The 25,035-nt window shown below is 45.9% G+C and overlaps 1 protein-coding gene across 5 annotated transcripts in view; it reads left to right on the top strand.

Annotated features, from left to right (window-relative positions):
- Positions 1–25,035, top strand: part of VPS53 (VPS53 subunit of GARP complex) — a 200,504-nt gene that overhangs the window by 153,929 nt on the left and 21,540 nt on the right. For 4 of the 5 annotated variants that reach the window (XM_031003546.3, XM_055367078.2, XM_004058206.5 and 1 more), the window contains 4 exons: positions 1,615–1,697; positions 3,346–3,424; positions 17,905–18,053; positions 22,044–22,113. In XM_031003546.3, the coding sequence (XP_030859406.1) occupies positions 1,615–1,697; positions 3,346–3,424; positions 17,905–18,053; positions 22,044–22,113 (381 nt within the window). Of the gene's footprint in view, positions 1–1,614; positions 1,698–3,345; positions 3,425–17,904; positions 18,054–22,043; positions 23,203–25,035 lie in introns of those variants that run through there. The other variant, XM_063700895.1, reaches the window with a different exon arrangement.

Raw genomic sequence — 25,035 nt, 5'->3', positions numbered from 1 at the left:
TAATTTGTTTTATCCTTTGTAAATACACATGTAGATTGTTTCCAGCTTTATGAGAACAGTATTGATCTGTTTTGTTCACTGAATAACTCTCTTATTCTGTTACACAGCCTGAACAAAGCGGGCTCTCATTAAATATTGGTTGAATTAATGAATGCTGCAAAAAATACTTGTGTATCTTTGTATGTTATTCTCCTTATTTCATTGAAATGCATTTCTAGTTGTGAAATTGCTGGTTTAGGCAATATGTGTATTTAAAGTTTTGCTTTTTGAATAAATTGCCTTCCAAAAAGTTTATACTAATTTATGCACCCCAACAGCATTTTCAAATTTAAGACAAAACATTGGTTATTCTGTCCTGGCGTGGTGGCTCACACCTGTAATCCCAGCTGTAGTCCCAGCTACTCAGTGCTTTGGGACACGGAGGTGGGTGGATCACCTGAGGTCAGGAGTTCAAGACCATCCTGGCTGATATGGTGAAACCCCGTCTCTACTAAAAATATGAAATTAGCCGGACATGGTGATGCATGCCTGTAGTCCCAGCTACTCGGGAGGCTGAGGCAGGAGAATCACTTAAACCCTGGAGGCAGAGGTTGCAGTGAGCCAAGATCGTACCATTGCACTCCAGCCTGGGCAACAAGAGTGAAACTCCGTCTCAAAAAAAAGGCCAAAACATTAGCTATTCTTAGAGTTTGTGTAATAGGTTTACAGTGCTAGATTAATCAACTCCCAGGGATATCTCCAAGTATTTACAAGTCTTGGTCCTGTTATTTTTCTTTGAGCGCCAGGAGCATGTTGAGTGTTTCTGTCCCCGGCTGTCGGCTGATGATGGCAGGGACCACATTTCTTTTGTTTACCACTGTATCCCCAATGCCTTAATGAGGTGCTTGGCCCGTAGTAGCATTCACTGACTATTTTAGCTGGTTTTACTGCTACTCACCACCAAAGGTTTCCAATGTGGGTGGGCAAGTCTGTAGTTCATGGGGCAGGGAGTATCTTAAAATCAGCGTCTTTTCAAAATGAGTTGATGTGAATTATTGGTGTGTCGTAAGAAACAAGTACTGCACAGTGCTAAAGGGCACAGGCTCTGGAGGAAGTTTGATTCCTGGCCCTACCACTTCTATCTTGGGTAGGCCCCCCCTCTATTTTTCTGATCTGTAAAATGAGGATGATAATAATAGAATCTTCCTCATAAGGTTGTAAGATTGGCCAGGCACGGTGGCTCACACCTGTAATCTCGGCACTTTGGGAGGCCAAGGCAGGCAGGTCACCTGAGGTTGGGAGTTTGAGACCAGCCTGACCAACATGGTGAAACCCCATCTCTACTAAAAATACAAAATTAGCCGGGCGTGGTAGCGCATGCCTGTAGTCTCAGCTACTCGGGAGGCTGAGGCAGGAGAATTGCTTGAACCCAGGAGGCAGAGGATGCAGTGAGCCGAGGTCGCACCACTGCACTCCAGCCTGGGCAACAAGAGCGAGTCTCAAAAAAAAAAAAAAAAAAAAAAGTGTATGGAATTATGCCTGAATCATCAAACTCAGTAAATGTTAACTATTATTGTGATGGTACTTCTTTGGATAATCATTAACCATACATCCGTTTCTTCTGTTTTTCAACAGCTAGAAGAAAAACTCAAAGAAAAAGTGGATGTAAGTCTGATTGAACGAATCAATCTGACTGGAGAGATGGACACGTTCAGCACGTATGTACCCTGCACACACTGGCTGCCTGCCCTTTCTCCACTACACAGCAGCGTGCAGCACGTATGTACCCTGCACACACTGGCTGCCTGCCCTTTCTCCACTACACAGCAGCGTGCAGCACGTATGTACCCTGCACACACTGGCTGCCTGCCCTTTCTCCACTACACAGCAGCGTGCAGCACGTATGTACCCTGCACACACTTGCTCGCTGCCTGCCCTTTCTCCACTACACAGCAGCGTGCAGCACGTATGTACCCTGCACACACTTGCTCGCTGCCTGCCCTTTCTCCACTACACAGCAGCGTGCAGCACGTATGTACCCTGCACACACTTGCTCGCTGCCCTTTCTCCACTACACAGCAGCGTGCAGCACGTATGTACCCTGCACACACTTGCTCGCTGCCTGCCCTTTCTCCACTACACAGCAGCGTGCAGCACGTATGTACCCTGCACACACTTGCTCGCTGTCCTTTCTCCACTACACAGCAGCGTGCAGCACGTATATACCTTGTACACATTTGCTGGCTGCCTGACCTTTCTCAACTACACAGCAGCGTGCAGCACGTATATACCCTGCACACACTTGCTCGCTGCCTGCCCTTTCTCCACTACACAGCAGCGTGCAGCACGTATATACCTTGTACACATTTGCTCGCTGCCTGCCCTTTGTCTACTACACAGCAGCGTACAGCACGTATATACCTTGTACACGCTTGCTCGCTGCCTGCCCTTTCTCCACTACACAGCAGCGTGCAGCACGTATATACCTTGTACACACTTGCTCGCTGACTGCCCTTTGTCTACTACACAGCAGCATGCCTCAGGCTGTTGGCTTTAGTCACTGCAGAACCTAAGAGGTTTCTGTTGGGTCAGAATGAGTCCCTAGTGGCCACTAAGAAGAAGCTTCAGAACTGGGCTGCCATTGTACCTCCTCCAGTGCAGTTGCTCTTTTAGCTTATGGGGTCTTCGTTGTCTCACTGTGAAGAATAACCACAGAGAAGACATTCTCCCTTGGCCATCGGTGATCTGCCCCCACCTAAACCCACAGAAGGCCAGGCCTACCTTCAGTGTTTTAAAGTATAAAGTATCAATGGCTTAAATTTAGCCACTGAGGGAATAAGAGTGTGGGAGTGGCAGGGGAGGTCCGTCTAGGAAGTTCTAACAGTAAAGCCTTCTTTCCCTGTTAGGACCTTGTGGTATTTTTGTTGTGGTCAGTTTCTGTTCCACTGCCATTAAATGAGACAGGCATGGGCCAGGCCTCAGCTTTCACATCAACCACTTATTGAGGAAGAATCAAAATTCTCTTCTTAGTTTATTTCCTCCACTTTTCTTAACTTTTTATTTTCTTCAGTTCTGACTTAAACATTTTTGGGAAGCAGGTTCTTTTGGAGGAAGATGTGAACAGGGATACTGGGGTGGTGATTAGGGAGACTGACCGTGGGATTCTATATCCTGACTGGGTGAGGACACACCCAGATAAAACCAGGACATGAAGAAAGAGCCAAGCTGTTCCTCCGCTGTCATTAATTAAAGCTCAAACTTTGCCATTGAAATGATGAATCTGATTTTTACACAGGGGCCTGAGTGTCAGTCATTCAGACAGCCGTTGTTTGAAAGGGTGACCACAGTGATTTGTTTGATTTGCAGCGTCATCTCCAGCAGTATTCAGCTGCTGGTTCAGGATCTGGATGCTGCCTGTGATCCTGCCCTGACTGCCATGAGCAAGGTAAGGTCTTGGGAAATGGCATCCTACAAACTAACGAGAGCAGCCCAAGGTGGCTTCTATTGGCCCTTGTCTGTAGCTTCTCCAGGCTCATCGGAGCGTAAAGGATCAGCTGAGAGGAGAATGGAAAGGCCCCCGGAGTTCCTGAAAGCACTCAGTTTGTGTCGCACCCGCGTCAGTTCAGTTGCTTGTCCTTTTAGAATGAGACAGAGCATCACAGTATTGGAGGATGGCAAAAAAAAAAAAAAAAAGAGACGAAGTAAATGTGTTTGATGAGTCTAAAGGAGATGTTGTCTGTGGTTTATTTATATTTTTTTAGAGACAGGGTCTCTCTCTGTCACTCAGGCTGGAGTGCAATGGTGCCACCATGACTCCCTGCAGCCTTGACCCTCTGGGCTCATCAGTCCTCCTGCCTCAGCCTCCCAAGTAGCTGAGACCACAGGTGCATGCCACTGTGTCCAACTACTTTTTAAATTTTTTGTAGAGCTAGGAGTCTTCCTATGTTGCCCAGGCTGGTCCTGAACTCCTGGCGTCAAGCAGTCTTCCCACTGAGGCCTCCCAAAGTGCTGGGATTACAGGCATGAGCCACAGTGCCCAGCTGAGATGGATCATTTTTAATTACTGAGCGCTACCTCATGTTCCTCTCATGTTCCTATTTTTGGCTTTTATGTGCCTATGCCTTTTTTTCCCAAATGAATGTCAATTCCATAAGTGCACAGACCATGTCTTTCACCCCCTCTTTTATCTCTCATGTAGTCTTGAATATGGGAGATTCATTTTTGTTAATTAAAAACCAATCAGCCATGTTCCTTTATTTACGTATTATCTTTGATTAGTATCTGACACATGCTAAAAACCTTGGTGTGGTCTCACCAGAATGGGTGTTTTCATCAGTGCTTAAAGCAGTAACTTCTGACTCATTCTTCATTCTTGCCCACTGAGAGGTTTTTCCAACTCCTTCTGAGCTCTGGTGCCAATGCAAGAGTATTTGATCAGGTTGTGAACTCTGGTTTTCTAATATCGTGGTGGCTCATCAGTCAGCCCTTGGCCCTCAAGTCTCCTCCTTTGGCACTTACCGAGCACTACCTCATCTTCCTATTTTTGACTTTTATGTGCCTGTGCCTTTTTTTCCCAAATGAATGTCAATTCCGTAAGTGCACAGACCATGTCTTTCACCCCCTCTTTTATCTCTCTTGTAGTCTTGAATATGGGAGATTCATTTTTGTTAATTAAGTTGGAAATGGGCGTTTGTTGTGCTAAACCCAAGTAACATGCAGCTGCAACTCTAGAACTTTGTAGAGCAGGGGTTGGCAAACTAGAGCCTGGGAACCAGATCTGGCCCACTGCTTGTATTTGAAAATAAAGTTTTATTGGAATACAGCCATGTTCCTTTATTTATGTATTATCTATGGCTGCCTTTTTGCAATATAGTGGTAGAATTGAGCCATTGCAACAGAGACTAGCCCACAAAGCTAAAAAAATTAAATATTTACTCTCTGGCCCTTTACAGAAAAAGTTTGCCAATGTCTGCTCTAGAGTCATAGGCTCTTGTAGCAAATTCTGGAGAAACAATTTATCTAGGTTATACTGGCCAGTACCAGAGGGCAGTGGGAGGAACACTAACTATAGAGTCGGACAGACCTAACTCCTCCAGGGTTTCCTTTGGGGTGTTGAGCAAATGATTCACCTGTCTGGGCCAATGTGACATCATCTGGGCCCACGTACCCCAAGTGAACTGTGGATCTCTGCCTCCCAGCGTTGCTGTGAGGATGAAACATGGAACGGACGGGTCTAGTGCCAGGCACATAGTAAATGCTCATTAAATGTTAGTTCCCTCTCCCTCTTGTCAGGAGGAGTGACCATGTCACAAGGTTGTGTAAGCAGACATTTGGTCTGAATTTGGTTTTGCAGTAGATTATAAATATGTAACAAAAATAAGATTAAAACCAAAATGTAGGCTTTAGGGTTTTATGAACTGAAGTGGCAAGTCCTAAAATAGCTGATGTCACAGTTTTATTCAAAAAGCTGATCTTTTCAGCAGTCTGGTGCTGATGGGTACTTCCAGTATTCTCAGCATTCACAGGAGAACACTCTGAGCAGGCAAATTGAGGCCAGTCCATCTGCTTAGAGGATTCGTTTTGCCAGCTCTCATGATCCCCTCGCTGCTGGTAAGCATTCTCTACATCCTGAGTGGGATCTGTGCCAGCTGCCATCTCTCCTGAACTGCCGCACACTTCAGATGGGAATGCAGCTGCCGAAAGAATTTTCACATTCACCAAAGGAAGAGTGGGATTTTTTTTTTCAATAAAATCACGGTTGGAAGGGGTTTAACACTGCAAGTGTTGCTTATACAAACTGTCGGTTTGTTCGGTGGATTTCCCTCAAACCCTGCCCCATCCCACCCTCCACTTCTGCCCCGTGCCCACACCAGCAAATATGAACAGAGACCGTGCCTCCAGAGTCCTTTGTTTATATCATAGGAAAACCACAGACTTGGGAACGCAGCAGCTGGGAGGCCATTACTTTTTGTCTGAGTCTTCTGGAGTTCTAGCAAAATAAAATCCATGTGATGGAAATAAACAAGCCAAGTGATCACAAATTGATTCAACACACATTCTGTGTTCTTGATGCCTGCATCCTGTTTTGTGTAGTTTCTTCTAGGATTTAAAAAAACTTTTGTGATAATGGTTATTTCTGTCTCTGATTCTATCATTTTTGCTGCTGGTTAAACAGTTTAGTTCAGACCCTGCCCAGCACAGTGCTGGGAGCTGCAAGGCTCAGAAAGGCATAAACCCTTGGCTAAGGTGTTTAGATTCCAGTAGCTGAGGGCAAGAGATGTGTAAGATGACAGCAACACCCAGTAACTTTAATATAAGAGATGAGGAAATCAGTGCCGTAAGAAAAGTACAAAATACACCCTTTTTAAAGAGGGAGGAGTTCATATCCAGGTGGGGAGGCAAAGAAGGCCCTCGTAAGGAAGTGGTGTTTGAAACAGATGAGGGCAAAATTCTGAATGAATTTGTGATTCGGAGGGCAGTTCAAACGGGGTGAAAACATGAGTAAAGAGAGGTTAGGGAAGCTAAAGAGCTTGGTTCAAACTGCCAATCTCATTCAACATCCCAGGGGCTCCTCAGGCTACTCTTGTACTTGGACTGACAGAGTTAAGATTGGAAACGAGACTGTCCTCAAGGAGTCTATACCCTGCTGGGAAGAAAACTGAGAACAACCAATACTGTAAATAAGTGTATCTTATAAATGTCAGAATGACTGTTGGCTGGCCAAAGTGGAGTGTAGTCGTTGGATGATTCCAGAAGGACTGTTGGCTGGCCAAAGTGGAGTGTAGTCGTTGGATATTTCCAGAAGGACTGTTGGCTGGCCAAAGTGGAGTGTCGTCATTGGATGATTCCAGAAGGACTGTTGGCTGGCCAAAGTGGAGTGTAGTCATTGGATGATTCTGAGTTGATGGAAGGAGACTTCCTTGACAAGATGGATTGAGCCTGGCAACTTGGTTAAGTCATTTTCCTGGGAGACCTCATTCTCATGGAAGGCATCCCATGGCCTCTTCCTTGGTTGGCATATAGAGCTTTCATTATCTATCTCTTTACTCCACTGCTAGGTCAGTTTCTGCCGCTCACTCCAGAGTATGTGCCCTGTTCTCCAGTCGCAGCCATGTTTACTTCCCTGAATGCATATTGCTCTTTTGCGGCTTCCATGCCTTTTCTCATTTTATTCTTTCTGCCCAGAATTTTCTTCCTGCTATCGTCTGCCCAAGGAGCACGTCCTTTAAGATCGAGTTCAAATGTCTGTCCCTATTTAAAAACCTGAGGTATAATTCATATACCACAGAATTCACCCTTTTAAAGTATACAGTTGGCCAGGAGCAGTGGCTCACTCCTTTGGGAGGCTGAGGAGCGCAAATCATTTGAGGTCAGGAGTTCGAGGCCAGCATGGTGGGACCCTGTCTCTACTAAAAACACAAAAAATTTGCTGGACATGATGGCACACACCTATAGTCCCAGCTACTCAGGAGGCTGAGGTAGGAGAATCTCTTGAACCTGGGAGGCCGAGGTTGTAGTGAGCCAAGATTGCAGCACTGCACTCCAGCCTGGGTGACAGAGTGAGACTCTATTTTATAAATAAATAAATAAAGTGTACAATTTAGTTGTTTTTAGTATATTCACAATGTCATGAAACCACCACCACTATCTAATTCCAGAACATCTTCATTACCCCAAAAAGAAACCCCGTACCTCTCAGCAGTCATTCTACATTCCCCTGACAACAACCATTAGCCTACTTTCTGTCTCTGTAGATTTGCCCCTCCTGACATTTTGCATACATAGAATCATATGGCATGTGGCACATCTTGTGCCTGGCTTTCTTCACTTAGCGTAGTGTTTTCAGGGCATGTGCATGGTGGGGCATGTGTCAGCACTCCAGTCCTTTTTGTGGCTGAGTAATATTCCATCATATGGATAGACCACATTTTGTTTATTCATTCGTCTATTGGACGTTTGAGTTATTTCTACTTTCTAATTTTGAATAATGCTGTGAACATTCATGTACAATTTTTCGTGTGAACATGTTTTCAGTTATCTTCAATATGTACCTAAAGGCCAGGCATGGTGGCTCATGCCTGTAATCCCAGCACGTTGGGAGGCCGAGGTGGGCAGATCACCTGAGATCAGGAGTTCAAGACCAGCCTGGCCAACATGGCGAAACCCTGTCTCTAATAAAAATACAAAAATTAGCCGGGTGTGGTAGCCTGTGTGCCTGTAATCCCAGCTACTTGGGAGGCTGAGACAGGAGAATGGCTTGAACCTGGGAGGTGGAGATTGCAGTGAGCCAAGATTGCACCACTGCACTCCAGCCTGGGTGACAGAGGGAGACTCTGTCTCAAAAAAAAAAAAAAAAAAAAAGGATCTAAGGGACCTAAGGAATGGAACTGAAAGAGTCATATGGTCAATTTATGTTTAACATTTTGAGAAACTGCCACACTGTTTTCTGAAGTGACTGTGCCATTGTACCTTTCCACAGCAAAGTGTAAGGAATCCAGTTTCTCCACATCTTCTCCCACACTTGTTTTCCTTTTTTAATTATAGCCATTTTCGTGGGTGTGAAGTGGTATCTCATTGTGGTTACAGTTTGCATTCCTTGCATGACTAATATGTTGATCACCTTCTCAGATGCTACTGGTGATTTGTATATTCTCTTTGAAGAAATGAGAATTAAATGTTTTGCCCATTTTAAAATTGGGTTGTCTTTCTGTTGTTGAATTGTAAAAGTTCTTTTTATATCTGGATACTAGACCCCTTATCAGATATGAAATTTGTAAATATTCTCTCCCATTCTGTGGGTGGGTTGCCTTTTCACTTTCTTGATAATGTCCTTGATTTTCTGAAGTTGGTATATCGTGTGTGTGTGTGTGTGTGTGTGAGATATCTAAGATACCATTGCCTGATCCAGAATCATAAAGATTTACTCTGTGGTTTCTTCTAAGAATTTTAGTTTTAGTTCTTAAATTTAGGTCTTCACAAAAAAGATAAAAAGGAAAAAAATGTAGGTCTTCAATCCATTTCGAGTTAATTTTTGTATATGGTGTGAGGCAAAGATTCAGCAGCATTCTTTTGCTGAAAGGATACTCAGCTTTCCCAGCACTATTTGTTGAAATGACTATTCTTTTCACATTGGATGGTCTTGATACCCTCGTAAAAAATCAGTTAACCATAGATGTGTGGGATTATTTCTGGACTCTCAGTTCTATTCCATCTATCTGTATGTCCATCCTCAGCATCTGTATGTCCACCCTCAGGCCAGTACCACACTGTTTGGCTATAATAGCTTTGTAGTAATCTTTGAAATCAAGAAGTATGAGTCTTCCAACTTTGTTCTTTTTCAACACTGTTTTGGCTCTTCTAGGTCCCTTACAATGTCGGCATTTCTTGCCTCAGCCAGAGCATATTTCTTTCTCTTTCAAGACACCACAGTACCTAGACTACCTTTCTGCTTTGTTATGTAATCATTTTTATGTCTTTGTCTTCCCTATTAAACTTTGAGCAACTTGAGGGCTGTGTCTTACTCATTTTGGAAACCCGTGGCATGGCACAGTACTTGCTTAACTGTAGTATTCCCTGAATGACTTTGAAGGTAAAGAGGGAGCCAGGGAGTGGGAGAGAAAGAACCAAAGGACCACAAACACACTTTTGACCAAAGATTGGTAAACAAGTGAGACATAGATAACTCTACTGAGCAGATGTAGCTAGGTGGAGCTGGTAGATGTAGAGTAGGAAACTTGGACAACTTTGTGAGAGACGGTGGGGTCATAGAATCCCTGAAACCTTTAGGTCCATAGCTGGTGCTGTTGAGGATGGAGTGATGCTCCTCAATGGCACCTGATAGCAGAAGGGCTTCTGACTTCAGCAGGTGGCATCCTGGAGCCGATTGAAGAGATGTGGGAATGAAGGAATATGAGCCCGCGGGGGTGTGGCCCTGAGTCCTGCTGCTAGACAAGGAGAGGGAAGTGCAGAGTGGCAGTTTGCTAGATTCACATGCAGGCGCAGCCTTCTGCAGGCCAGGCCGAAGAAGGGGGAGGAAAATGTGATGAAAGTCAGGTGGTCCCTCTGAAAGTCTGACTTTGAGATTCTAGTAGTGTTGCTGATGAATTACAGCAAAATTAACTTCTAGACCACGTTTCCTTCCCATAGTGTTATTTTCTTTCTTTCATTAAAATATTTCTTCGCTCTGTTGCCCAGGCTTGGGTGCGGTGGCATAATCATAGCTTACTGCAGCCTTGACCTCCTGGGTTCAAGTGATCCTCTCACCCTAGCTTCCCAAATAGCTGGTACTACCAGCGCACACCACCACACCTGGCTAATTTTCTTGATTTTTAGTAGAGATGAGGTCTTGCTATGTTGCCCAGGCCAGTCTCAAACTCCTGAGCTCTAGTGATCCTCCCACCTCGGCCTCCCAAAATGCTGGAATTACAGGTGTGAGCCACTGTGCCCGGCCTCCATATTGCTTATTTTCTTAGATAACCTGTATGAGTTGATAATAAGTTACTATTTACTGAGCACTTACCAGGAATTGGAACCCAATTAATTTCATTCTAACAATAAATTCATCAGATGGCTATGCTATTTCCCCTTTTCACAGATAAAGAAGCTGAAACAGAGACATTAAATCACCTGCTCCAGATCTTTTAGCTACTTGGGAGGCTAAGGTGGGAAGGTCACTTGAGCCTGAGAGGCAGAGGTTGCAGTGAGCTGTGATCACGCCACCACACTGCCTCTTTATGCAGGATTGTGGCATGCCATACAGAGAGAGTGAGTAAGTCTTTTTGGCAAATGTGGCAACTGAGGCAAAATCAGCTTAAGTAACCTGCCTAAAAGTGGAAGAGCCTCGGCCTCCTAAACTGCTGGGATTGCAAGCATGTTGCCATCGCGCCCGGACAGATTTTTTTGAAAAAAAGAATAAAATTTAAATCACCATAATTTCAATTAATTGATACATTTCTGTCAGCGTGTGCCCAGTCCTGGTGGGTCCACACGAGTGTTCATGCTGATATGATTATGAGTTCTTCAAGCATTCACCATCATCATGGTGTATATTCATCTCCAGCTTTTCTTGATCTGACACCAGTACTTTTCTACAGTGGAGAAGATGTGTTGAACAGCCAACCCACATATTCCAATCTGCGTTGAATATTTTTCCCTGAAAACTAATGAACTTTCCTTCTGGTATCTTCTTTCCTTCCTTCCTCCCTTCCTCCTTCCCTCCCTTCCTTCTTCCCTCCCTCCCTCCCTTCCCTCCCTCCCTCCCTACCTGCCTTCCTCACTCCCTCACTCCCTCCTTCCCTCCCTCCCTGCCTTCCTCCCTCCCTCCCTTCCTCCCTCTCTCCATTCCTCCCTTCCTCCCACTCTCCCTTCCTTCCTTCTTTCCTCCCTCCCTCCCTTCCCGTCTCCCCTCCCCTCCCTCCAAACTCCCTTCCCTCCCTCCGAACTCCCTTCCCTCCCTCCGTCCCTCCCTCTCTCCCTTCCTTCCTTCCTTCCTTCTCCATATTATGCCCAAAGCCATATAACTTATGATAGTGAAGCTAGAAGTAAAACTAGTTCTCCTGATTCTGGAAAAAGTAGTTATTTGGAGTGTTTTGGTGGAAATACAAAGGATTCTTTTAGATTTAAATCCTACAAATCCTTAGAAATGAGTATGTCTGGTTATGCCCCTGTACGTAGGATAGAGAGCCGTGGGCTCCCGAGCAGGGGCTGTTGGTCTCATGGTCCCCGCCTCTCTCCGTGCCTTTTCCTAGGGCTGCTCACATCACTCAGGTAAATAATCCAAGTCTCTGTTGAGAAGCAAACACACCTAGTGTTTTGCCTATTAATGGTAGTTTTAGGAAAAAACAGAAACTGAATAAATTAAATTTTCTTACAGTCTGGTACATAATTTATATTAGGTTTCAGGATTGTGAACATGTATCCATTTAGGAGGCTGCGTTATGATCCCCCAAAGACACTTTGAAACAGTTAGAAGAGTTCTCAAGTCTGTTTTCATTTTCCTCAGTCATTAAAATGCAGATCTGTTTTAGAAGACCCATGGAAAGCCACAGCTAAGAAATCCTCAAGTTCACTTCTACGTTGAATCAAGACAAATCTGTTCTCATTTTCATTTTCCTCAGTCATTAAAATGCACATCTGTTTCAGAAGGCCTACAGAAAGCCATGACTAAGTAACTGTCAAGTTCTACCTAGAATCAAGACACAGCTTTCTTTTTCATAAAAAAGATTTTTCCCATTATGACAAAACTAAATCACTTCCATTTTAGAAAAATGCAGATTTTTTTTTTTTTTTTTGACAGAGTCTCGCTCTGTCCGGCAGGCCGGAGTGCAGTGGCGTGATTTGTGCTCATGGCAACCTCCGCCTCCCAGGTTCAAGTGATTCTCCTGCCTCAGCCTCCCAAGTAGCTGGGATTGCAGGTGCCCGCCACCACACCCGGCTAATTTTGTATTTTTGGTAGAGATGGGGTTTCACAGTGTTGGCCAGGCTGGTCTCGAATTCCTGGCCTCAAGTGATCCACCTGCCTTGGCCTCCCAAACTGCTGGGATTACAGGCATGTTGCCATCGTGCCTGGTCAGATTTTTTTGAAAAAAAGAATAAAACTTAAATCACCATAATTTCAATTAATTGATCCATATCTGAATTAATTGATAATTATCAGTTATCTAAATTTAGTGATTTTTAGTGATAGTGCACGTATTCTTAAAATTATAACAGTAGCTAAAATTTACTGTGGAATTTATACGTGCTGTGAGACACTGTGTTAAGAGCATTCCATGCGTTATCTTTCAGTAATAGATTATAGATGTTACCATCATCCCAGTTTTATAGATGAGAATACTGAGGCTCAGAGAAATTAGATGACTTGTCCAGGTCACCCCTTTAGAAGGTTGCACAGTGTCAGAACTCAGACTGGCTGACTCAATTTCAGCATCTTAAGTACCATCTTAATGACCTTTCCTGCTAACTTAGCAGTTACGCTTCCTTAGGCAGGTCACTCGCTGTCCTCAATCCTGTCTCATCCTCATTTATAATTACTCACAAAGAGGAGTAATAATACCTCTTTCACTACATGATTCATTCATCAGGCAGCAAGTTCATGTGAAAATGTCAGGCACAGCACCTGGTGCGTGGTAGGTGCTTGATAAACATTTCTTCAGCGCCCGGTGCGTGGTAGGTGCTTGATAAAGGTTCCTTCAGTGCCTGGTGTGTGGTAGGTGCTTGAAAAACATTCCTTCAGCCCCTGGTGCATGGTAGGTGCTTGACAAACGTTCCTTCAGTGCGTAGTAGGTGCTTGATAAACGTTCTTTCAGCGCCTGGTGCGTGGTAGGTACTTGATAAACGTTCCTTCAGTGCCTGGTGTGTGGTAGGTGCTTGATAAACATTCCTTCAGCCTCTGGTGCATGGTAGGTGCTTGATAAACGTTCCTTCAGTGTGTAGTAGGTGCTTGATAAACGTTCTTTCAGCGCCTGGTGCATGGTAGGTGCTTGATAAACATTCCTTCAGTGCGTGGTAGGTGCCTGATAAACGTTCCTTCAGTGCGTAGTAGGTGCTTGATAAACATTCCTTCATCCCCTGGTGCATGATAGGTGCTTGATAAACATTCCTTCAGTGTGTGGCAGGCGCTTGATAAACGTTCCTTCATCTCTTTGGTCCCCACCTGATGCTCGGTGCCCTGCTGCACTTGCCGAAGGTACCTATAAATATAGCAGATGCTGCGGGAGTGAAAGGAGCCCCACCAGGCATCAGAGTGAGAGTGAGCGTGTACGTGTGTGCCTGAGTAAAGTCTACAGCTTGAGGCCAACACCCCGGCAGCCTCAGTTACGAGACTTCAGTTGCCTGAAATGTTCCCAGAGCCCAACTGTCTGAGTCTATGCTCTGTGTCTCTCTAATCCAGTGAAGAAGTAGGAATTTAAGTATTCACATTTTCAAGAAACCTCTTTCCAAGCTTCCTATAGCAATAGGAAAAAACAAGATCCACTGAAGCTAGTTGTGGAGCGCTGTTCTCTGGTCAAAGTTCCTGCTACAGTAGACTCTCTCTAGAAAGAGTGCTGGCCCCCCAGCCCCACTGTGGAGCGTCAGTCAGAGCACATACTTCCTGCCCAGGCCGTGGAAGCCGGGCTCTGGGGACACTCTGGGCCCCGCAGTCTCTTCTTGTGGTGGTTAGACTAGGTCCTGGAGGCACTCATCATTCTTACTGTCTTCAAACTGTGTCTCGTTTAGATAGTACCAGTTGAACGCCATCTGTATTCAACTCTACCCAAGCCCCCAAAACAAAAAGCACAACAAGAAACAATTTTAAGTGTAGAGGGGTAACTTCTTAATGTCAAATGAAAAGTTTACCTGGAAAAGTTGAGGTCTCATTTCTACTGATGGCTTTTCATGATGTTCGTTCTTCTAATGCAAGGTACTGTTTATTTCCTTTTTTGAAAGAGTTCTTTGGGCCAGGCACGGTAGCTCACACCTGTAATCCCAGCACTTTGGGAGGCTGAGGCAGGAGGATTGCTTGAACCCAGGAGTTCAAGACCAGTCTGGGCAACACGGTGAGACCCCTGTCTCTACAAAAAGTAAAAAAGAAAAAAATATATTTTTTTAATTAGCTGAGCATGGTAGTGTACACCTGTGGTCCCAGCTACTTGGGAGGCAGAGCTGGGAGGATCGCTGGAGCCCAGGAAGTCAAGGCTGCAGTGAACTATGATTGTACCACTGCACTCCAGCCTGGGCAGCAGAGACTCTGTCTCAAAAAAAATGAAAAATAAAGAGTCCTTTGCTTGATCACTATGTTTCATTAGCGTCTCCTTGAGAAACAGGCCTTACCTTTAACGAAGGCCTAGTTAGGTGCTTTTATTCTTTTTTTGGGCGGGGTGGTGGGGGCGGGTCCAGGGGGAAGTTGTCTAGCAAGCACCTTGTTGTGGGGTTTGGGCTTTAGATAGACCTGGTTGGGCTTTAGATAGACCTGGTTTGGGCTTTAGATAGCCCTGGTTGGGCTTTAGATAGACCTGGTTTGGGCTTTAGATAGACCTGGTTGGGCTTTAGATAGACCTGGTTTGGGCTTTAGATAGACTTGGTTTGGGCTTTAGATAGACCTGGTTTGGGCTTTAGATAGACCTGGTTGGGCTTTAGATAGACCTGGTTTGGGCTTTAGATAGACCTGGTTTGGGCTTTAGATAGACCTGGTTTGGGCTTTAGATAGACTTGGTTTGGGCTTTAGATAGACGTGGTTGTCCCAGCTGTGAAATTTTGTGCAAGATACCAAATCTCTTTGAGCTTTTTGAATTTCCTCATCTACAAGGTTGTTGTGAGAACTTAGTGAGATCATGTATGAATAGTAAATGAGACGACGTATGTTTAGGGCCCTGCAAAGGGACCTGCGAAGTTCGGTCTTAATGTAGCTATCCTGGGCAGTTCAGGTTGTGACCCAAACCTTCAGTCACCCATGGTGGATGATGGCAAGCATCAGCCATCTGAGGCTGGAGTGCAGTGGTACAATCACAGCTCCCTGCAGCCCCAACCTTCTGGGCTTCAGTGACCCTCCTGCCTCAGCCTCCCTGGTAGCTGAGACTATAGGCGTGTGCCACATTTTTAAAAAATACTAAAGGCAAGGTCACCTTTTATTGTTTTCTAGTACTTTAAATCACTTTCTTAGTTGACTAAGCTGACTTAAGTTTAAAATCATGAATCCACTTGGCCTTTGCTAATACTTCTTTTAACTTGACCGATGGAGTCATGACTGACCGGAGTATTAAAGCAAATCAGCTCTTTTCACATATATTCCAAATGTGGGCACATACTGACTTGGCCAGTGATCATCAAGAGGAGTTCAGTGACGAGCATGCGGAATAACCAGTGGGAAGTTGAAGAAATCCCAGGCCCCTGTTTGGTCTTGCTTCAGAGCTGCTTTGTAACTGGTGACAGAGCACGCTGACACCTTCTTTCATGGAGGGCTGTCATGTTTAGATTATTGCTGATAAACTGTTTTGAGATTTTGAAATATACAAAGCTGCCAGCTTGGAAAGTAATAGTCATTGCTATGGACATGATTGGCTTTGGGGGCATCAAGCCCTCCCAGTTCGCTGTGTCTACCCAGAGCATTCTGCTCCGAGTCCTGCTGCAGAGCCCAGGAAATGCTGACAGCACCTGTCAGTTTTGGCCTCACCCTATGAGCTCATTTAAAATCACCCAGGATGCTCATTGTTTGGATGGGTCAAATCTTCAAAATCAAATGGAAAAAGAAGCCTCTTGCGTAAGATAAAAGGTAATGAGGAAAACATTTCACATAACCAAAGCATTAGAATGTTAAGTCAGTTCATATTAGACCTTTCTACTGTTTCTTCATTGTTTGTTTCTGTTTTTTCCCAGTAATAAATTAGAATTCTTTTTCCTGTGTGGAGCCTGGTTATGAAACCTTGCATAAGACTCTTCATGTCTCTGGGCCTTGGCTTTCTTATCTGTGAAATGAAGATGGAGGTCCCTTCCTGCTTTTCTGTGGTTCTGTGTGTACACATCCCTAAAGCTTTTAGAATACAAATATCCGCTGATTTGAAAAAACATTAGGAGTCATTTGAGCTTCCCACAGCTGGAGAATCATCCATGTACGATGTGATTCTTTTAAACAAGCTCTCTCAGTATTGATTTTTTCCTTTCCCCAAGAGCTCTGTAAATACAGTGTTTTCTGGCCAGAGACATCAGGGCCCCAGAACTACTGACCTCCTTCTATGAACGTATTATCATATTATATGGTTTGTGTTTGGCTTAGGATCTCTTTAACAGACCATCCAGCTCCATTGTGAGAGGCTGACTCAGCAGAACCCTCCAGACCATTCCCACTCTTTGGGATTAGAGTGCCCTTCCCTGCCAGCCCGGGGCAGGCTGGGAGCTGGTGCTGCACCCATCTCCTGCATGCACCCTTGGGGGATGGCACACTGCAGCATTGCCTCCTTCTGTTCCCAGGACTCAGTGTTGCCAAGGGCCACGTAGTCCAAGAATCCCGCCAGTTTGCTGTAGGTGTCTTCCAGAGCCTGTCGTTAGGGCTCAGGTTGAAGCAGGTCTGTCACTTTTGTTCACAGCCTGTTCAGGGACCACCTCGGTGCTCTCAGCAATGTTCTCTCCCCTGCGCCTGGCTCCTGGCCTGTTCCCCACGTCTCCATCTTACCCTCTGGTCCACCCTAGTGTTTGCCAGAGATTCTCTTTCCCTTCCCCTCATTGATATCCTGACATAATCCCAAAGGTTTTAGGAGTGTAAGATTCTACACGCACTCTTCAAGTGTTTTATTATGGAAATTTTTGAATATATTCAAAAGTAGAGGAAACAGTGTGGTCAGCCTCTATGTACCTGTCACTCAGCTTCACGATCTTATTTCATCTGCACCTCTTCCCAGTAACTTCATATTATTTTGAAGCAACTTCCCCACGTGTCATATCATTTCTAGTTTTCTGTGTTAAAGAATCCCAAACTCCTCCCAGTTGACTGGAGAGAAAGGTGTCTGTGAATTCCCCTCCAGGTTTCATGTCACTTAGTCCAGCCACCTCTCTCATCTCCCAGGCTGCCGGTCAGCTTGGGAGTCGGCGTCCCTCCCCGTTCTGCTGCAGTCCCCTGCTGTGGGGCACTCGGCAGGAGAACAGGATCCTTTACGAGTGGGTAGCTTAGCTGAGAAGGGAAGGCTGTTTCAGGCAGGTCGGGGACAAGGCAGGAAAAGGAAAGGGCCTGGGTCACACCTCACTGTCGGGTCCGCTGGGCACACTCGTATTTGTCCTGAGTATCAGTCCCTACAGAACGAATAAGAAACTCCCCAGGACAAAAGGGCCTGATTCCTGGGATACCAAAGCTGTGACCTGATTTCCACTCCAGCCCCTCCCTTCCCCAGTAACAGGCGACACCGTTCTCCTGTTCTCCTGCGAGGGATTCAACGCCTCATCCTTTCTCCATTTCAGATGCAGTGGCAGAACGTGGAGCACGTTGGTGACCAGAGCCCCTACGTCACCTCTGTCATTCTGCACATCAAGCAGAACGTCCCCATCATCCGTGACAACCTGGCTTCCACACGCAAGTACTTCACTCAGTTCTGCGTTAAATTTGCAAAGTAAGTCCTGGGGCGTGCTCATCTCTGGGTTCTTGTTCTTTTTAATAGACTTTATGTTTTAGAACAGTTTCAGGTTCACAGCCAAATTGAGCAGCAAGCACAGAGATTTCCCGTGTACCTGACCCCCCTAACATGCACAGTCTTCCCATTACCGACACCGCCCCACACACACAGTGGCACATTCGTTACAGTGGATGAACCTGCATCAACACGTCATTATCACCCGGACTCTGACGTCGCGCTGGACATTCCCTCGGTTTGGACGAATGTGCAGTGACGTGTGGCCACCATTTCAGTGTCATACTCAACTGGGTTGTTTTTAAAACCATACTTCCCACCAGCATCCTCACAATTTGAGTGTCCCCACCATCCAGCTGCGGTTCGTTCTGGTGCGTGCAGTACTGATTTTAATTTGTACACGCAAAAGAAGCATAATCATAAAACTAAATCTGCTACTTAAAGTCATAGGCAACAGTAACAGCAGTACAATTGCCAGCCACGTCAAGGCAAACAAAAATGAATGGGGCCTACTGTTGTTTTGAACTGTGCAGGCATAAGCTCTCCTTGCCCAGGATTGGATAATTAAAATTCTTTTTCAGGGATTTCCTATATGCATTTTGTTTCTCTGACTGGCTTAATAAATGCCTCTTAAGGGTAGGAGCCATCGGTTCTGTTTCTTTTGAGCCTTCTTGTCCTCCCTCCCCCTGGTATTTTTTACCATGGCTGCTAGAATTTATCTATTCATACTTGGACACACTCTTGGTCTGAGGAAGGCACTAGAAATTGGGATGCACAAGTCAGGGAGCTCCCTGGCCAAGGCAGGTGAGTGCACCCTGAGCCGTGTGTCTTCCTGCTGTGTCCTTGTGTGTGGCCATTTCTGCCCTGAGTTTTGAAGCGAGGAAATAGTTTAGTTCTTTGCCGATCACCATCTGGCTTAGCACCATTTTCCGTGATACCAGGTGGTGGTGAGGGTCAGTGTCTCCTCTGACCAGTTATCAAGCAAGCATTTTGGCAGACTTCTCAGGGAAGGGCTTCAGGAGGGTCAGCCCAGGCCAAGCTACTGTATTTGGGTTGTTCCCATCCAGGCCCCAGCTGGTGATTCAGGACTCCAAGTTTCTGTCTTCCCCCAATCTCTCCCAGTTTCCCTGTACCTCACAAATGAACCCCTCAGGACTAACAATTATGGAGCGGCTTGTGGTGTCAGCTTTACTTTCTAGTTTGTTAAGAAAGGATAGAGTGAACTCTTCCAGGGAGGCATTAATGTTTGCAGATGGCAGATGGACCAGGAGGTGAAATTCCCTCACTCCCTGGGTGCTCATTAGTGTGTTAGAAATGTTGCTGATAAATCACATCGTGATGCTCCCCATAACTGCTGGTAGAAGCAGCGTCTCTGTAAAAATTTACTGTGACTCAAAATCTCCAGGGTGGCTGCTCCGGGGTCTGATTGAGCTTACGTTAAAGTGAAGGAGGAGTCCGCTGACTTAGCCAGTCCCAGCGTCTCCCTGCTCAGTCATACAATTGGGCTTATGTTAAAGTGAAGGAGGAGTTCGTTGACTTAGCCAGTCCCAGCGTCTCCCAGCATCAGCCTGACATTCTCTCAGAGCCCTTGAGTTTCATTGCTAAGCCCAGGTTGAGTGCACTGGGAATTGGATGCCCCTCCTCACATCTGGAATCGTTCAGCCTGGGATCTAGGAAGTGGTTTTCTGTTTTCATCCATGGTGCCTTCTCATCCTGCTAAAATCCCACTTAACAGAGGTGGGCTTGTGAGGAGACCCTTCCCTGGCCAAGGGCAGCAGCCACCACCGCCCCGATGGCCCAGAGACGCCCTTGGCAGTTACCCAGCACATTGCTTGGTCTTTTCCCCACAGGACGTGTGTCAGGTCCTCATACTCCCCCCATCGCCACCTGTAGACTAGTATAGAGAGCCAGTTCAGGGGCACAGCCAAAGGTGTTTTTTTTGTTGTTGTTGTTTTTTTTTTTTTTTGATACAGGGTCCCACTCTGTTACCCAGGCTGGAGTGCAGTGGTGCAGCCACAGCTCACTGCAGCCCCCATCTCCTGGGCTTAGGTGATTCTCCCACCTCAGCCTCCTGAATAGCTGGGATTACAGGTGCTCGCCACCTGGCCTAGCTAATTTTTCTATTTTTTGTAGAGATGAGATTTTGCCATGTTGCCCAGGCTGGTCTCAAACTCCTGGGCTCAAGCAGTCCAGCTGCCTGGGCCTCTCAAAGTGCTGGGATTATAGGCATGAGCTGCCATGCCCAGTCCAGAGCGTGTTCTAATGTGAAGCAACTTAGGTTACAAACCGCTGTGTGCACAGTTGCCGTTGATCATGAGTTCAGTTTCACGTTGCTTGTCTGGCTCTGGTTTCCAGCACTGAGGAATTCCTTCCAAATAGCCCCGTGTTTACTCTCCTTCCTGATCACGAGCCACCTCCAGATCCCATCTCCGGACTCCAGTTTCCTCTCCCTTAGCTTCCTTTCTACCCCACCCCTGCAAAACCATAGATGTTTCCTTTTACCTTGTTTGCTGTCTTAAGCAATAGCAGCCTTTCCTGTTGAGACATCAAAATCCACAGCCTGGTTGAAACTGCAGTTGAACCACAAGCAACTTCCCTCATCCACTGAGCTGATCCTCCTCCCATTCAATCAAGGAGATAATGAGACAAATCTCATAATAGTGGTTGGGAAGATAAAATGAGAAGTCACATATTAACTTCCTGGTAAAGTGCTGATACCAAGCTGACATTCAAAAAGTGGTAGGTGGCTGGGCGCGGTGGCTCACGCCTGTCATCCCAGCGCTTTGTGCGGCCGAGGCAAGCGGATCACTTGAGGCCAGGAGTTCGAGACCAGCCTGGCCAACATGGTGAAACCCTATCTCTACTAAAAATACCAAAATTAGCTGGGTATGCTGGTGCGTGCCTGTAATCCCAGCTACTCAGGAGGCTGAGGCACGAGAATTGCTTGAACCCAGGAGGCAGAGGTTGCAGTGAGCCAAGATGGTGCCGCTGCACTCCAGCCTGGGTGACAGAGTGAGACTCTGTCTCAAAAAAAAAAAAAGTTTATGATTTACTCAATGTGCGTTCCCTTGAGCATCTCCTATGTCTCAGACCCAAAGTTAAATGTTTTGGCCTGATAAACATGGCCCCCATCTTCATTTGCCTTAATAGTCAGGTGAAGCAAAATAGACATGTAAGCAAATGAGCGTAATGAACTAGGTTAGATGTGAGGGTGGAGGCCTGCGGACTCCATGTAGAGTATGGCGAAGGCAGCGGAAGAAAGGCTTTCTAGAGACGCCGTTGAACAGGATCTGAGAGGTGCGTGTGTACTGACCCACAAGCCCCTTCTAGGAAAGGCAGTCCAGGCGAGGGAGCAGTGTAGGCATTAAATAGCCCCCAGAATCCTGGGATCTGCAAGTGGCTCAGTTGGGTTGAAGCATAGGGAGGCCAGGGCTTAGCAGGATGAGGCTGGAGACAGAGAATGAAGAATCAAGGAAGCCTGGCCCAGTGGCTCACGCTTGTAATCCCAGCACTTCCGGAGCCCAAGGGAGGAGGACTGCTTGAAGCCAGGAGTTTGAGCCCAGCCTGGGCAGCATAACGAAATCCTGCCTCTACAAAAAAATTAAAAAGTAGCCAGGTGCGGTGCCTGTAGCCCTTACATCCAGTCTGATTGGGCTAGCTTCGATCACATCCCCTCTCAGGACAAACAACAGTCACCAAAGGAATGCTGTGCTCTGACAAGCTGAGAATAGTTAGAGTTCACTGGGAGTCTAGGATGGGATCCGGTTTTCCCGGGCCTGCCAGGGCCTCATGTAACTAAACAAAACCAGGACTTCGCTCAGAAGAAAAATAAGATAATGGGCAACAGTGGAGTCCACTTCGATTCTTCATTAAAAAAGGTTTTTTCATGGAGATACGTGGAAGCTTAAAGTTTTTGCATTTCTTTCCTCAAGAGAGAATAAGCCTAATTTGTCACTTCTTTTTTATCCACAGCTCCTTCATTCCCAAATTCATCACCCACCTCTTCAAGTGCAAGCCAATTAGCATGGTGGGAGCAGAACAGGTGAGATGGACGTAGTATCAGGCATTTGCCTGGCAGCTTTTGTTGTAGATCAAGCACATATTCTTCTAGTCCAGATCTACTTGGCAGGAATAAAATTGATGATGTCCCCTGTTTGGGGACAGTATAATGACTCACCCGGAAGGTTTCTTAATTCGCTCTTCCATTTATTTTTAAAAATTTTGTTTGAACGCCTACTAAGTCCTGGGTGCAGGGTATAACACAGCAAGCACCATGGAAAGGTCCCTGCTCCTAGTGCTCACACTCCAATAAAGAGGTGGCTGGGCCGGGCGCAGCGGCTCACGCTGTAACCCCAGCACTTTGGGAGGCCTGGGCAGGCAGATCACCTGGGGTAAGGAGTTTGAGAGCAGCCTGGCCAACATGGTGAAACCCCATCTCTACTAAAAATACAAAAATTAGCTGGGCATGGGGGCAGGCTACTGGGGAGGCTGAGGCAGGAGAATCACTTGAACCCGGGAGGCGGAGGTTGCAGTGAGCCGATATCACACCACTGCACTCCAGCCTGGGTGACAAAGTGAGACTCCATCTCAAACAAACAAACAAACAAAGAAAAAACTAACAAAAAACTTGGGATACTGGCTGGGCGTGGTGGCTCACGTCTGTAATCCTAGCACTTTGGGAGGCCCAGGCAGGCGGATCATCTGAGGTCAGGAGTTCGAGACCAGCCTGGCCAACATGGTGAACCCTGTCTCTACTAATAATACAAAAAATTAGCTGGGCGTGATGGTGGGCGCCTATAATCCCAGCTACTCGGGAGGCTGAGGCAGAATTGCTTCAACCCAGGAGGTGGAGGTTGCGGTGAGCCGAGATCACACCACTGTACTCCAGCCTGGGCAACAAGAGCGAAACTCCATCTCAAAAAAAAACAAACAAACAAACAAACAAACAATTAGCCAGGCGTGGTGGTGCATGCCTGTAATCCCAGCTACTCGGGAGGCTGAGACAGGAGAATCACTTGCAGGTGGAGGTGGAGGTTGCAGTGAGCTCAGATCACGCCACTGCACTCCAGCCTGGGCAACAGAGTGAGACTCCATCTCAAAAAAAAAAAAAAAAAAAAAAGAATAAATCCCAGTGATGGGAGGCTGAGATGGGAGGATCACTAGAGGCCAGGAGTTCAAGACCAGCCTGGGCAACATAGTGCAACCCTATCTCTCAAAAAAATAAAACATTAGCTAAAAAACGGTCCACACCTGTAGTCCCAGCTGCTCAGGAGGCTGAAGTCAGAGGATTCTTTGAATCCAGGCTGAAGTGAGCTATGATCGTGCTGCTGCACTGAAGCCTGGGCAACAGAGTAAGATACCATCTGCCCCACAAAAAAAAAAAGAGTCTTTTAATAATTATAGTAAGCTCAGACCGAAAGCCAATATCTTCAGAAAAATATCAGTTCATCCAGTGCTTACATCCATTTTTTTTTTTTTTTAACAAACCCACAGCCAACATCCTATGTTTACTTCCGTTTTGAGGTGTGGATGAGAAAACCATCTGCTGGAACTGGAGTTTTACTTAATCAGACCCCAGGCCAGTTCAGGTGGGCAGTAGGGGAGTGTGGATCTTGACAGGCCCAGAATGGGGAGGGTGTGGGTGGGAACGACAGGGCAACGTGGCCTCTGAAGGATTCTCACATGAGTTGAGGTTTGGCTGGGCCTGTACTTGCCCTGATGTCTGGGCCTTGAAACTCAAGCAGCCATGTAGCTGCAGGCGTGTTCACTCAGGCAGCAGAACCATCAGAATCAAGTTAACTCAGCAGTGTTCATAGACTGAAACAGACGCTGCCTCCAGTAGTGGAGCAGCTGCCATCCAAACTTGAACAAAAGCTGTGGCATTGGAAGCTAAGATTTAGCCCAACCTCAGCTGTGTCTGCCTTGCCACAAGGGTGCCAGATCCTAAATTAGGTTTTGCTTTAATACTTATGCTGAAAATGGGATGGGAGACATTTTTCTGCTCTTTGTTCTCTGAGTACTAAAGTGAGTTATTTATCTTTGGGCCCCAGACTCCTCGAGCAATTGCAAGGGCACGTGGAACTGACCCACACCAATATTGATCATGCTTCTTGCTAGTTTGTGATCTTCAGATCATCGTGTTTTGCAGGGTCACTAATTATTCTTATGGCTGCGTTCACCTACGAAAGCTTTTCTTTCCCTTGAGATTAAGGATAAGACGAGAATGTCCGCTGTCACCATTTCTATCCCACGTTGTTGTTGAAGTCCTGGCTAGGACAACAAGGCAAAAAATACAATATTTTTAAAAGAAACAAAATATATACAGATTAGAAAGGAGGAAACTAAGCTGTCATTTTTCATGGAAAATATGATTATGAGTAATAAATCTAAAAGGATCTACAGATAAACTGTTAGAATATAAATTTAGCAGGCCGGGTGCAGTGGCTTACACCCTTAATCCCAACACTTTGGGAGGCCGAGGTGGGCGGATCACAAGGTTAAGAGTTAAAGACCAGCCTGACCAACACAGTGAAACCCCCGTCTCTATTAAAAATACAAAAATTAGCTGGGCAAGGTGTGGTGCACCTGTAATCCCAGCTGCTCGAGAGGCTGAGGCAGGAGAATTGCTTGAACCTGGGAGAACTGCTTGAACCTGGGAGGTTGCAATGAGCTGAATTTGTGCCACTGTACTCCAGCCTGAGTGATAGAGACTCCGTCTCAAAAAAAAAAAAAAAAAAAAAGAATATAAATTTAGCAAGGTTGCTGGCTATAAGGAAAGTGTTTTAAAATATATTTCTATATACCAGCAGCAAACAATTTAAAAATGAACATTTTTGAGTGAAATACTTTTTTTTTTTTTGCTGTATTGCCCAGGCTGAAGTGAGTACAGTGGCACAATCATAGCTCACTGCAGTCTCAATTCCTGGGCTCAAGCCATCCTCCTGCCTCAACTTCTCAAGTATCT

The sequence above is a fragment of the Gorilla gorilla genome, chromosome 19 (assembly GCF_029281585.2).
Source record: "Gorilla gorilla gorilla isolate KB3781 chromosome 19, NHGRI_mGorGor1-v2.1_pri, whole genome shotgun sequence".
NCBI classification, from domain to species: Eukaryota; Metazoa; Chordata; class Mammalia; order Primates; family Hominidae; genus Gorilla; species Gorilla gorilla.
This window is presented reverse-complemented; position numbering and strand designations above follow the sequence as displayed.